We start from the raw sequence: 14,696 nt of genomic DNA, 5'->3' as shown, positions 1-14,696 counted from the left end.
GCGGTGTCCCGCACCACACTCGCTCTCCTGAAGGACCAGGAGCCCTGGGCACTGCGCTAGCCTCTGAGGTCCAGGCACTGCCTAGAACTGGGCTCCCATTTTATTTCCTTTAGCCCCTGTCCCCTTCAGAGAGGCTGGAAAGGTAAACTCCAGTTTGGAGGCTCCACCCACCTCTCTCTCCAAGTGGCTCAGCCTGGTCCTGACTCGGTCGTCCGGCCAACAACTGGTCCTGTTAGAGCTGTGGCCTCAGGCCCTCAGGCCAGGGGCTGGGGCAGTTCTTGGGCCCACAGGCCAGGTGGCACCTAGTCCTGACCCCGAGCTCCATCCCGTGCCTTCCTCAGCTGAGCCCTGAGGCCTCTTCCTGGAGCCCTGGAGGGAGCTCGGCCTCGGGCCGATGGCACAGGGTCAGGGTCCTACCCTCAAGGAGCCAGAAAACGGGGTGGAGGGGCCGGGCGAAGATGGCATGGAAGGTATACAAGGGTTGGGTCTCGGGCTCCAGGCTGTAGAAGGTGAGGCAGCCAGAGGTCAGGTCCAAATCCATGCCCAGGAGCCGCCCTGATACCCCCGGGAGGCGCTGGGCCTCCCCATCGTGCCAGGCCTGGGTGCTGTCCTCCTGAATGCAGAGCCCCCAGGAGCTGGGCCCGCGGCCGATGTTGTCTGTGTGGGGCCCTAGCTTGCGCCTCGTCAGTTCCGAGTAGGCGACGCCCAGCGTCACCGAGTGGTTGGACGCACGTACCTCCCAGTAGTGCCGCCCGGCCTGGAAGCTCTGGGCACACTGCACCTGCCAGAGCTCGAAGCTGCCCGGCCCATCTGGGCCCCGGGGCTTGCGACAGTGCTTTACCCGCTGGTCCTGCCGAGACAGGTAGAAGTGACGGTTGGCGCTGACGGGGTCGAAGGTCAGGTTGCGATAATCTGTTGGGCAGAGATGGATGGAACGTGAGCGGGCAAGGGTGCCTGTGCCTGGCCACCATCCTGTCCCCAGAGGGGAGAGACAGCAACTGAAGCTCCACGGGCGGATCGCTAGACATCTGCCGGGGCGACTGCAAGCTGAGCTAACGTGGACATCATCTCAGCATCCAACCCTCCGTGCAACCCCTGAGGTGGAACCTTCCATCAGCCTCGTTTCACAGATGAGAAAATGGAGGTTCAGAAAGGTCACCTAACTTCGTAGTAAGTGGAAGAACTGTGATCGATCCCAGACCTGTGTGCCCAGAATCTCCTTAAACACTACACTGGCTGCACATTTAAGAGGTGTGCATCCTGCAACAGGTGTGCAGGGGGGCGAGTCTAGCCCCAGGGAGGGGAGTGAAACAGACTTCCTGTACAGAACAGTCACAGCACGTGCCCTGCACACACACGTGCGCACAGTGCACACGTGTACACACACAGACCCACGTGTACACACAATGCACGCACACGCTCACACAGGTGCACATACACATTCGATGGGCCTTCTTACTCTGCCAGAGTTTCCTCCTCAGTGGACAAACGAGGCTCGGGACTGGTGCCAGGGGACCTGGGGCCTCTAGGGGGCAAAGCAGTGTTTTAGGAGAGTGATCTGGAGGGGAGCTCATGGGGGGCTGGGTCCTGACTCCATTACCACCCCAGTGGGAAGAACAGCTGGGCCCAGAGGGGTAGAGAGAGATCTGGGGTCAGCCTTACCCATGGAGCCAAAGTCAGCAGCCTCAGCTGGTGCTCCGGGGTGGCCCCCCTCTTCCAGGAGGAGGGCACACAGCTGGCTCAGGGACTCCTTCAGGCCACCCAGCTGCTCATCTTCATCCCAATGCGGGAGAGTCAGTGGCCCAAGAGGGCCTGGGGGCACCAGGAGCTGTGATTCCTGAGCCCCGGGGACAGCTGCAGTAAGCCCGGGCACGAGGGGCAGGCACACCGGTCCCCCACCCTGCCGCCCCAAGGCCCGGTACCTGGAGGAAGGTCCGGTCATCCAATTGCTCCAGGAGGTTGCAAATCCTGTGGTCACAGCAAGACAAGGCCTCCAGGTGGCCCTGCAGTCGCTGTTTCTCGTCCCGGGCCTGTTCCAGCGCCTGTGTCTTGGCCACCTCGATGTCCCTCAGAGCCAAGTCCCGCTGCATCTCCAGGGCCTGCAGCAGACGGCTGAACTTGCCAGAGATCACGGAGGTCAGGGTGCAGGCTGAGCTCTGGGTGGGCACAGGAGAAGTCGAGGGCAGCCCTGGGCTGCCCGCTAGCCTGAGGGGTGGGAATGTGGGGAGCCACGGTCCCTGGAATCTCTCCCCCCGTTCAGCCCTTCCTTTCCTGCTGCCAGGAGGCATTTTCAAGGCAGCTTACACCTACTGCCCAGTGTCCCAGGGACCAGCCGGTGGCTGCTTGAAGGACACAGCATGAGGACATGGGGGTTGTGGAATAGACAGGCCTTATACCTGGATCTGGCTGCTTCGCTGCTGCAGCTCCTGTAGCTGGCTCTCAGCTTGGGTGGCCTGCTGCTGGGTGACCTCCAGTGTGGCTCTCAGCTGGGCCTGTGGTGCCCACCAGGGGACAGGTGACAAGAGGGGGCCAGGATCGGCTGTGAAGTTCCCCCCTCAGCCAGTCTAAACACCTGCAGATGCTGGGCATCCCCTCTTCATGCCACCCCAGGTGAGGCCAGCACGCAGAGCATCAGCCTTGGTGTGAGCCCCGGGAGAATTGGGTCAGAGTCCCAGGGAGGCCTGGACAAGGCCCCTTCCCCACCGGGAGCAGGGTGGCGCAGAGGCCTTGGGCTGAAGACGAGCAACCTGGGGCACAGCAGCCCCCCACTACCCCCAGTCAATAAATGGGAGCTTAGGCGGCCTTGCGGGGAAGGGGCGACGACCCAAAGCACCAAAGCCTTTTGACAGGTGGGCAGTGCAGCACAGGTATAAGGTGGGTTCTTCCAAATGCCTGGCCAGTCCTCAGGCCCAGCTTTGGACCTGAGGGGGAAGGGGGCACCCCTATTTGGTCGTGACCTGTCTGGTCTCCTCGAGGATCAAAATGCTATACTCTCGTAGTTCAGGACTGCGCATCTGCTAGGATTTGGTTCCCTGTACCAGGTCAAGAGCCTGTCTCGATTCTTCTCGTCCCAGCAACACTTTGATGGAAGGACTGATATTATTCCCGATTCACAGATGAGGAAACGGGCCAAAGTAATCAGATCCTCCTAAGTGCAACGCTTGTGCCTCTGTTCAGGCCTCACCGCCTCCAGCACGGTAAGACATGCTGAAGGTAGGAGGAGGCAGGGCAGACTTTTCTGGTTCACCCTGACTCTCCCCCAAGGGCGCACATCCAGCCCCTCACACCCCAGCGTCACTTCCCCCCTCCCTAGCCAAATTCTAGCTCCTGCAGTGCGTCTGCCGCCGGCTGTACCACCTGTTCCTCCCTCTCTCCCTGGTGCTGCCCTCCACTGCCAACTTCGATGCTTAGTGCAAGGTTAGGCCCCACAAGCAGTAACACCCTCTCCTTACTCTGTGCCTTCAGCAGCCACAGGGATTATCCTCCACATTCTGGCTCTGGGCTCCTTGACCTCCTCATTCCATCTCAGCCACTCACCCCTGTAACTTCACCCTGGACCCGTCACCAGCTCTAACATCTCTACTCCAAGCATCTATTTTCTGACCACCACCTCCTTTCAAACCAGAATAAAAACAGGGCCAAGCGAAGCTGCTGAAGCTGCCAGCCCCGCCCGGGTGCAGAGAGCAGGACGGGGTCCCCCGAGGGTCACCTCGCGCTCTCGGCGCTCGGCGTCCAGCAGCGTCCGCTCGTGGAGGCGACACTCGCGCACGGTGCACACGCTGCACACGCAGAGGCCCTCGGTGCGGCAGAAAAGCTCGAGCGGCCTCCCGTGCCGGGGGCAGCGGGCGCCGGGGCCGGGGTCGGGGTCGGGCGCGGGCGCCTGCCGGGCGCACAGGCCCTCCAGCACGCCGCTCAGAGCCACGTTGCGGCACAGCTCGACGCTGTCGGGGAAGGGCGCCCAGCACTTGGGGCACTTCTTCTCGTGGTGGCTCCACCAGGCCCGGATACAGGCCCTGCAGAAGTTGTGGCCGCAGAGCAGCGTCACCGGGTCCTGGTAGAGCCCCAGGCAGATGGCACAGGTCAGCGTGTCCTCCAGCCTCTGCGCGGCCATGGCGGCGGCGGGCAGCCCCAGGCGGGCGGGCGGAAGACCGGAGCCTCTTAAAGGGACCGCCGGCGCCCGGGTGTGGGTGCGGCGGGCGAAGCCAAGACCCGCCTGGGCAGACGAACTTGACAGCCCTTCTTCCGCCCCGACCAGCCGCCACTCCCAGCGCGCTCGCTCCACCCTGCGCCGACGGCTGCGGGATTGGCTTCCCATTCCGTTGCTCGGCCCCTGTCAACTCCGAGACACCCCCGCCTGCCTTTTACCACCCCAGGCTGGGAGTTGGGGTCCAGCTCTCTCTGGGACCTCCATCCTGCTTCCCTAAATCCTCAATCCAGCAGCTCCCGTGCAGGGAATCTGCACACAAGAGGCTTGGGAAACCGTCAGGCCTCCAGGCCTCCTCCTGGCTGAGGGCGACCACGGGAACCTCTTCGGAGCCCCTAATCTGAAAATCTCATGCAAATACTACTAACAACAAGGGTTGTTGTTATCTACCTCCCAGGGGTTTTGGCGATGAAATGGAACAGGACCGCACATGGGAATGCCTGGCAATGAGCATGGGGCACACAGCTAGTGCTCATTAAATGCTCTCTCCTGACCCGAGGGGCCCTGCTGCACTTTCTCCTTGAGCTGTTTCAGGCACTTGCCGGATTAGGGTGTCTCCCTTCTCTAGGTTATGCCCAATTTTGGTTCTTTTAAAGTAAACAGTGAGGTGGAAATTTCTGGTTACCAAGAGACAGAGACCAAAAAACAGTGGTTCCTTCCTACCCCCTTTAATGGAAACTCAAAGCAAGCTTCAACTGCACTTGGAATCCCCTCTTGGTGTCAGCCCTCTGCTGGGGAGAGTTCCTTGTTTGCAGGTCCCAACTGTTCTGGAACCTCACTTTTTAGAGAGGTGGTTCCCCTGCAGCTGAACACAGAAGGATCCTGACTGCTAACCCACCTGCCCTGGGGCAGTGTGTGTTGGGCCAGCGTGAGTTGGAGGAGGGTTAACTCTTTCTTTCCAAAGGAGCTGGCCTAATTTTGAGGCGGGGCGTCCTCTCCCTTCGATGCAGCAAGCATATTATGTCTTCTGTGTGGCAGTATGTGAAGTTTCTCTTGCTGGAAAAGATGCATTGATCTCTTGACTGGCTACTAGGCAGTCTTTGCCTTTAGAGAGGAGAAATACCCTAACCATCCAGCAAGCACTCAGAAGCCTTCTGGGTTCTGAGCAGGGGGCGTGCCCAGAGATCTCTGAGACCTGCCTTTGCCCCACCTGACAAGGTTTCTTATTCAAAGCATCTGGAGGCCAGGAGCCTGTGAATAGCCAGCAAGGGGCCAATGCCCAGGGCTGGCAAATTTCTTTCAAGAGGACTGTGGGAGCAGCCAGGGCCCACTGCCTGCTTTTCTTCTGCACCCGTCTTCAGCCAGTGGATCGCAGGGCCTCTGACACCCTCAGGAAGCAGAGGTGAGGGGTCACCTCCTGGGGTGGGAGGCAGCCTTCTTCCCACCCATAAAGCAAGAGTCCCACCAGGGGGCACTCTGGTTGCTCCCAGAACATAGACCCAGACCAGCTACAGCAAAAATCAATATATTCATACCCCCAACTCCCCAGCCTTCTTCACTCCCAAGCCCTGGGCCTGCTGGGGGGGCAGCAGAGGGGCTGCCTCAGGCAGGCCAGAGAACCCCAACGCTTGGCCCCCTTGGCACTGTGTCTCCATTGCTCCCGCCTGCAGAGCCTGACAGGGTGGCCTGAGAGGCCCAGTCCGCTCTCTGAGGGGGGTGGCACTCCAGCCACTCAGTAGATGCCATAGGTGGGTTCGTGACTGTCTCTGTACCGGTCCAGGTAGCGCAGGGGCTGCCGGTGGGGGAAGCGCTTCTGCTTAGGGTGATAGGGGGGCGGCCGCACGAACTCAAACACAGGCTCTCGCATGTCTGCAGGAAGAGTGAAGGGGCGTGTGTGTGGACTGCTGCTGGCCTGAGCCCCTCTCTCGTCTGCCAGGTGGGACTGCCCAGGCTGGCACCACCCAGCCAGCCCACCCCAGGAGTGGCACGCCTGCTGGTGGCCCTCTCCTGACAGGCGCTCCTCCTGGCAAGTCAGGAGAGGTCTGTGAGCTCAGGCCAGCCGCCCCCTCCCCCAGCCCACTCTGCCCTTACCCAGGAGCTGGTGGAAGATGTGGGTGACCGAATCATCCCAGCGGCACTGGAAGAAGGCCAGGCCAGCTGGAGTCATGGCATCTTGGTGTTTCTTGTAGAAATCAAAAGTGTGGAAGGTCCGCAGGGCAAGCTGGTAGCTGGAGGAAGAAAGGAGCATTAGAGAGTGGGGAGGGGGGCACCAGAGCCCCACAGGCAATGCTGAGAAGCCCCTTAGGGTCTGCCTAGCACAGCTCAAGTTACGAGACAGGAGAGCTGAGAAAGACTGACCACTGCTGGGAAGCTGGCCTGAGGCTGGGGGTAGCTGTGTGTGTGTGGGGGGAGGGGCACAGATTACCAAGGTGAGGGCCGGGTGTCCCCAGAGAAGTCGATTGGCTTGTCCTGCTTGAAGAGCAGAAAGGCAAAGCGGTGGAAGCCGGAGCCTCGGGCAGGGAAGGGGGGCAGGTAGGGACACGTCTCCTGTCCTTCAGCCACCCTGTTGCCCGGGATGTTGGTTCTGGTGGGAGAAAAAGCATCTGTTAATTGCCACTCGCGGGAGGTGGCAGCAGGAACATCCCCCACCCGTGTGCTCCCTAGAGATTGATATACCTCCCCGGGAAGAGAGACCCTAAAATGATCTCTATTGTACAATCAAGTAGGAAGTAGAGCTCTGTAAACCCTCGGAGGGACTGCAAACTTGTGGACGGAACAGTAGGGGCTCAGAGGCCGACAAGGGCCCCAGGAACTATCAAGATGAGAGCTAGGTCAAGCAGCCCGTTTACTGGCCCTGGGGGGCTGTGGGGATGCCACAGCCGTGCACGCAGGAGAGCCATGCGACCTTGGGCTGTTTTTCTCCCCGTTTCCCAAAGCCTCTAGGTTTGTCAGGGAGTGTTTGCCCAGCCTGGCACTGGGATGGCCGCTGTACCTGCCCCAGGTACAACTCCCCAGAGGGTCCTGTTGCACAGGCTAGTAACTGCAGTTGAATAAAAATGCCTAACCTCCTCCCCTTGGCCTGGTGCTCAGAACCAAAGGCCACCGAGAAAACAAGAGGCAGCCCACAGGTACCAGAGGCCTCTCATGGACTCCTTTCCCATTTGACTGTCACAGAGCCCCTCAGGGTGGCTACGGCATGTGGTGGCATCATCCTAGTTTTACAGGTGAGGAAATGAGTTCAGGGAGACCAGGAGGCCTGTGGGAGAGGCCAAGGCCCACTGCCTGCTTTCCTTCTGCACCCGTCTTCAGCCACTGGATCACAGGGCCCCTGACACCCTCAGGAAGCAGAGGTGACGAACCACCTCCAGGGATGGTGGAGCCAAGACTGAAATTCAGGTGCAGCTCTTTCCAGGATGCCAGGACCTCCTGGAATGCTTCGGACCCACTCCCCTACCCCAGGTACTCACACCAGCCAGTGCAAATACTCGGCATCCGGTTCCAGCAGGTGTCCATCTGCACACAAACACACCCCACTGACTGCGGGAACTGCCGCCCCTTCCCAGCTCCTCCCTTGGAAGGAGCTGGGGCTGGAGCTTTCCATCTGGCCCCTCCCCCAGCTCCCCAGGGCCCTGGCTCACAGGAGGTGAAGGAGGCAGGAGTCCTAGTGAGCCCCAGACACCTACCCAAGTTGGTGAGCAGCAGTGTCCACATGGAGCCCTCGTCTGCCTCATAGGTCACCTCCGGGGCCTGGGCAGCCTGGTGGGGAAAGAACGAAGGAGCTGTCCCCCCGTCAGGGATGGACAAGCTGTTCTAAACAGACCTTCGTTCTGGAGGTCAGGAGCCTGAGGAACCTTGGAGAAAGGAGCCCATTCTGAACCAAATGCCCATGACAGCCCCTTGAGAGGCAGGTGGGCAAAGAGAGACTTATAGAAAGAACCCTACAGAGTTGACTATCCAGAGATCTGAACCACAGGAAGGCCAATGACCAGGGGCTAGGAGGGCACTCTGAAGACAATCAGTCACAGTAGTATACCAAGATGGAGATTCTTTTCCTTTCATTTTACATTCTCTTCCTTGTAATTACTGTATCATGGTGTTGTTTATCAGGAAATCAAAAAGAGGAGACAGAGAACAAAAAACCCCAGATCAGCCTACACAGATGCCATGCTTGTGTCCTTAACCACCATACAAACCACCTCTATAAATGCTTTCAAAAAGGAGTTGTTGTCTGTGGCCCCATGGTGGGATGTGTCTGCGTACACAGGGCGGGGAGGGGCACAGGCCAGCAGTTACCTCAGTTGGAGTGACCTCATTGCCGTAGTACACAGGCACCAAGTCGTCCTCGCCTACAGCGTAGGCCACGTGCAGGGGGACTCGGGGCACGAAGGTGGCCCCGTGGAACAGGTCTCGATAGAGGCTGTAGTGTTCGGCCAGACGCTGCTTGTGGTAGGGGCCACAGGTCCTCTCCCACTCAGCCCTCACTGCCTCCAGTGGGATGCGTGCTGGGAAGGAATGATGCCAGCTGGGATGCAGGGTCAGGGCAGGGACACACCCAGGACCCTCTCCCTTGGAAAGGCTTACCTGTGCGGAGGCGAGCGGCCCGTTCCTCCTCCACATTGGCCCGCAGTGCCCGGAGGACCCGCTTCCGCTCCAACAGCTGTTGGGTCCGGCAGACCTTAGGTGGAGGCAACCCAATGTCAATCTTGTCTTTGGGATCTGGGGAGGGAAGGTGTGTTGGAGAAAGTGGGATCAGGTCTTGGTTAAGCTGCCTGTCCATACCTTTCCTTTCACTGGGCAAGCTCTGCTGCTAAAGCTTACCCTTTAATTCACAAAACTAAAATATACTGTGTAGTCAGCTTCACAGACATGAACAGGGTCCAGTTGCTGAGCAAATTGGATACAACTTGAGACTGATCCCTAAACCAGGTTACATCATCTGTCTCGGTCACGGGAAATCGAGGTGGATGGTCATCCCAGTTATAGTTAGGGATCACCTTCAAACCTGTTCACAGCTGGCCATGGACTCGCACCTGTGTACCTGGCAGAATTCAGAGCTGAAGCTAGAAGGAAAGAAGCACTTCTCACACTTTAATGCACAAAACCACACAAGTCACCTGGGAAACTTGTTCAAATTCAGATTCTGAATCAGCAGGTTAGCGTGGGGCCTGAGACTCTGCATTCCTAACAAGCTCCTAGGTAATGCCCATGCTGCTGTTCCCAGAACACACTCTGAGGTGCAAGACCCTAGAAAACTTTCAATCCAGCACCCTTTCCCATTTACGTTAGACTATGACAATAAGAAAAAGACACTGAGCCCACATCAGGAGTGACGTTAGTCTAAGAATTCCGATTAACTGTATCCTTTAATCCTCACAACGATCTTGTGACACACGATCTTTTTATTTTATAGTTGAGGCAACTGAACCTCAGGGAAGTCACTCCCAAGAGATTGACTTGGGTTTAAATAAGATTCCACATGTGTGCCCTTAACCATCATTAAAATGCCTTCATAAATGCTTTCCAAAGAACAAACTCCTTAAGCGTAGTTAGTCTCTCAGGAGCAGGGTCCCTGAGTCACCTTGCCCAGGGCTTTCAACTTAATTCAGCAAAGTATTGCACACCTACGTGCTAAGCACTGTGCGGGTGCAAGGATCCAATGGTGGTCAAGACAGGCAGGATCCCCATCCTTAGGGAGCTCATAAACTGGGAGGGAGGCAGCGAAAAGAGTCAGGATACGGTGTGGCCAAGGCTACATGAACAGTATTATAGGAGCAGAGAGGGGCGTTCTAACCCGGAACTGGACCGTGGGGAGCTGGTCAGGAAAGGGCTTTAGGTGTAGAAATATCTAAGGTGGAACTCTAATAATGAGAGAAGGGAATGTTCCAAGTAGGGGAACCGAAAGGTGTGAAAAATCCTGGTGGGACTAAATCGCCACCGGTGCGCACGGGAACGCTGGCAGGCCCCCTCCCCCAAGCTCGGGGAGGACGCCGGAGGGGCACCCCCGAGTCCCAAGGCGGCGGGGTCACTGCCCAGCTCCGGTCGCCCCGCACCTGACTGCTCCCCGAAATGCTGCCGGTAGGTCCGCCACCAGTGCGGGTCCCGCGCCTCCTGCTCCGCCTGGCGCCGGTAGCGGTCGAAGCTGCGGTACTTCTTCAGCCGCTCCAGGTTGCTCACGTCGATGACCTCGTTGGGCATCGGCCCCAGAGGAGCGGTCCGGCGGCTCAGGGCGGCTGCGGGCAGACAGCGGGACGTCAGGCCGGCCCCGACCCGGCCCCACGGAGGTCGGGGGCGGGAGCTGGCTCGATCCCCAGGGTTTGGCTATACGGAGACCTCCAAGAGCCCTCACCTGAGGTGCTGAAGCCCCGCCACCTCCGACTTCCGTACACCGCGACTCGCCACCAGGTCGCCGCCATCTTCCCTCAGGCCGCCGCCGCCGCCGAAGTCGCCGCCGCCACTCCTAAGACCCGGAAGAGGCGGCCGCAACAGCGCCTGAGCGCACGGCGGAAGCCCCGCCCTAGCGTCATAGGAGCCACGCCCCTTCCTAGGCCCAGGAGTCTTACTTCCTGGGATCCCCGAGCTCCTCCCTCCGGGAGGTGGCTGCGAACCTCGGGCGCCCGGGCTCCGGAAGTGACCGGTGGTGAACGGCGAGGCGGAGCTGTGAGCGGTCCGGACCCCTTCCCGCGTCCAGCCACCAGGGGGCGGCACAGACTGGGGACGGTCGGCCGGGCCCTCAGCCGCCTCGGCTCAACGAGGTAGGCGCTTTGCGGGGCTCTGGGTGCTGCTCTCTCTCAAGGGTCACCCAGTCCCTGAAGGCGGCATCCTGAGCACCTCCGGCAGCAAGGGCAGGGGAAGGGGTTGCGAGCAGGGATTCAGGAGTCCTCCTACTTGGGTTCAGATTCCAGATTGTGACCTTGCTGTCGCCCTTGCAGTTTCCTCATTTGGAAAAAAAAAGCACGTAGTAATAGTGCTTACCTCATAGGATTGTTAGAAGGATTAAATGTGAATTAACATATATAAAGCACTTAACTGTGGGATATGTGTTAGCTTTTGATCACCTCCAAGTTTTTGCCTTTGCTTAAACCTTTTCAGGGTTGTGTTGTTCTTGGGATTCAGTTCTAACAAGATGAAACGGTACCCCTGGTGATCTGGACCCGCTTCTGCTCTGGTCCCTCTGTCCTGGAATTCAAGCTTCCATGACACCAACCGTTTGTAACCCAGCAAAGGGCTCTTGTGCCTGTGATGCAGAAAGCCAGACTCTTGACACTGGATTTGCAGCATAGTAGATTTATTGCAGGGCACCAAGCAAGGGAGTGGGAGACAAACCTCAGATCCACCCCACCTTGGTCTTTGGGTTTTGTTTTGTGTTTTTTTTTTTTTTAGGGGAGGAAAAAGGAAGCTGGGGTTAATCATCATTTTTTGACATTTTTTTTAAAGAATTTTTTTTTAATATGGACCGCTTTTAAAGTCTTTATTGAATTTGTTACAATATTGCTTCTGTTTTCTGTTTTGGTTTTTGACTGCAAGGCATTTGGGATCTTAGCTCCCTGACCAGGGATGGAACCTGCACCCCCTGCATTGGAAGGCGAAGTCTTAACCACTGGACCACCAGGGAAGTCCCTACATTTCTTAATCAAAGTTTTGGGAATCAGGATGTTTCTGGTTTTCGACTCTCTGGCCAGGTGGTCCATGGCTTGGGGGTCTGTTAGCTCATCTTGCCCTGGAGAAACGGCCTGAGTTTGCACATGAATGGCGATATCTATAATAATAGCAATTTTGGTACATTAACGATGTTATCAACAGCAGCAGTTTTAGTCATCTGACTCTGGTTGATTACTGTTCAGTTAGCACAGGATTGAGATCAGAGGGGATAAGAAAGGGAATAAAGTTTTGGATAGCGAGGTTAATCATAAACTCGGTAAGGGAACATGGTTTTACAGGGACTCGGTTTCACATTTTTCACTTACTCAGCACTTTTCTCCCCCTGGCACCGGAACTTTGCACATGCTGTTACTTCTGCCTTGCACTCCTTACCTTTCCCCCTGTTGCTTGGCTACCTCCTAGACCCCGTGAAGTGGTCCCTCCAGGAAGCCTTCCCTGATGTCTCAACCAGGGCTGCTGACCCATTCAGTTGCTCTGGTACTAGCAGAAGCTTGACCCTCACATTCACACTGAAATGGCATGAGGGGTCTCTTAATCCAGCAGGAAGTGGCCACACCTTGAATCTGGTTTTCATAACAGCAGCCAAATAGCTAAACTCACTGTCACTCCCAATTTACCCATCAATGCACAGCTACTATATGTTAAGGCCCGTAAGACCCAGTCCTGCCCTTAAGGAGTCATTGCTTATTTTTATTATTTTTTATATTTTCATTTTTATTCAGATGTTACTTATTTTTTTGGCCGCGCCGCATGGCATGTGGGATCTTAGTTCCCCGACCAGGGATCTAACTCACACCCCCTGCAGTGGAAGCGCGGAGTCTTAACCACTGGACCGCCAGGGAAGTTCCTGGAGGCACTGCTTATTAATTTGTGAAATTCTGCTGATCGAAGAGCAGAGCTGAAGGTTGTGAGCAGACCAGGACTGTGCCTCAGGCCGGGAGGAGCACAGGGGTTCCTATATTCCTAATGTCCTGCGTGTGTTTAAATCTGGCCTCCTTTGCTATTTTATCTTCTCCTTTTGTTTCTGAATCCTCTTCTACGTGCCTCTAAACCCACCCCCACTCCAGCCTGCCCCTCAAGAAATGAAGACTCATGGGACCTCCAGGGGCAGAGGCACAGGGTTTGCTAGTCAATCAGATGGCTGTTATTTCTCCATATTCCTTACTTTTGAAAAACATTCCTGTTCTCTCGCTGCCCTAGAACCCTCCAAGAATGGGGCTTGCTGGAATTTTAACTGTTTGAAAGGCCTAGCAGGGATTCCCACTGCTATCAACTTGAGGCAAATAATAAACATGAATAACTCTTGAAACTGGAAGTATTAGCCCAGCCAGTGTCTTTGATCATCATTACTTTCCACCAATATTTCTCTTTCTACAGGGAACATCTGGGTTATGACCTTGAGGAGTTGTTTATAAGTTTGAAGGGAAAAAGAAAGATCAGCAGATACATAACACTCACTCCTGTGTGCAGCCGTCTCCCACCTGTGGCGTGGGGGAACGTTAATGAAAAGAGGGTGTGTAAGCCACCTGCCACACCTCAACGCCAGTGACAGGGATCCAGAGCAGTTACAGGCATTGGGTAACGTGTCACCGTAACTAAGTGCCCGTGGAATGTGTCTACTTGGCTGTTCCCATGGGCACCCAGTTGCCCAAGACAGCACCCTGGGGGTCCTCCTCGACACGTCTTCCTTCCTGACCCTGCCTGCATGTCAGGCACCAGGTCCCTCCGTGCCACGCCCAGTGCTGTGCTGTCCCATCTCCCCTATACCACGGCAGACAGCCTTCTGCCCGCTTCCCTGTCCCCACTCTTGCCCCCTCCGGCCGGTCTGTTCTCCACCCAAAGCCACAGTACTTTTTCTAAAACACAAAGATGGTTCCACCCTGTTTAAAACCCTTCAATGAATACCCATGGCCCTGAAGATAAAGATTCAAACTTTAACAAGGTATACAGAGCCTCGTCGACCTGCCCCCTAATTCTAAACTCATTCCTGTTGGGTCTCCCTGCACCCTCCCCCAACATGTGCCTGTCATCACCCACATGTTTGTCAGGTGATTGCTTCAATGCCAGCTGCTCCCAGGCTGTACCCAACCTTAGACCCACCTCCGGCCCTTCACACAGGTGGGAATTCGTTAAGTGTGTGTTGAGAGGATTGAATTCCAAGCTTCAACAAGGCTTCTAATGGGACACGAATGCTTCCCTCCTCTGTGTGGGCACCACCCCGAGCAGCAGCTTGGGGATCTTCTACTTCACAGAAGCACCGTGTGCAGCACACTTTTCTAGAAGGAGCCAGCAGTGATGTGGCTGAGCGCCTGGGGCTTTGGTATCTGTCCAAGCAGAACTCAAATCCAGGTTCTGCTATTTGCTGCGTCACCTTTGGCAGATTATTTAACCTCTGAGTCTCAGTCCCTTCACCTGCGAAGTAGCGGTGATAATCACACCCTTTCTCCCGCTTGCGGTCCAGCCAGGGGAGTATGGGGCTGGAGAGTCCCAGCCCTGGCCAGTTTTACAGCAAATAACAGCCCTACAGAGCAAACATTTCCAAGAAATAGGTTCAAACTGATAAGCCATGGCAAATTCTAAGAATCCAATCATTAACAATATTGCAATTTAGGGAATTCCCTGGCAATCCAGTGGTTAGGACTCTGCGCTTTCACTGCTGAGGGCCCGGGTTCAATCCCTGGTTGGGGAACTGAGATCCCACAAGCCTCACGGCCAGAAAAAAAAAGAATATAGCAATTTAGTGGGTCCAAGAGGCTGTATATAAATGAGCTCCCTCTGCAAGCGGCTCTAAAAGAGCAGAGATGCACCTGTGCCCGCTCACACGCCACTCGGCACTGCCCTCTCCTCCACCACCTTCCTGCTCCCCAGACGGTCCCCTCTGATGGGAGGTGAG

At 56.6% G+C, this 14,696-nt stretch overlaps 2 protein-coding genes across 2 annotated transcripts; both read right to left on the bottom strand.

The window, feature by feature from the left end:
• Positions 1-337: 337 nt before the first annotated feature.
• On the bottom strand, positions 338-4,315 carry TRIM65 (tripartite motif containing 65; the record flags this gene model as incomplete). The annotated part of the gene is made up of 6 exons (XM_079725742.1): positions 338-912; positions 1,460-1,525; positions 1,663-1,837; positions 1,923-2,156; positions 2,397-2,492; positions 3,710-4,315. 6 exons carry the CDS (start codon positions 4,313-4,315, stop codon positions 338-340), a joined length of 1,752 nt encoding a protein of 583 aa, XP_079581868.1.
• A 1,338-nt stretch (positions 4,316-5,653) lies between these two features.
• MRPL38 (mitochondrial ribosomal protein L38) lies at positions 5,654-10,557 on the bottom strand (the record flags this gene model as incomplete). Its single annotated transcript, XM_079725429.1, has 9 exons — positions 5,654-6,013; positions 6,236-6,372; positions 6,570-6,728; positions 7,612-7,657; positions 7,828-7,900; positions 8,438-8,646; positions 8,726-8,860; positions 10,195-10,374; positions 10,491-10,557. 9 exons carry the CDS (start codon positions 10,555-10,557, stop codon positions 5,877-5,879), a joined length of 1,143 nt encoding a protein of 380 aa, XP_079581555.1. The 3' UTR covers positions 5,654-5,876.
• Between the last annotated feature and the right edge of the window lie 4,139 nt (positions 10,558-14,696).

This window comes from Hyperoodon ampullatus, assembly GCF_949752795.1.
Source record: "Hyperoodon ampullatus genome assembly, chromosome: 19".
Classification (NCBI taxonomy): domain Eukaryota; kingdom Metazoa; phylum Chordata; class Mammalia; order Artiodactyla; family Ziphiidae; genus Hyperoodon; species Hyperoodon ampullatus.
Note: the sequence above shows the minus strand (reverse complement) of the source record. Positions and strands in the feature narration are given on the sequence as shown.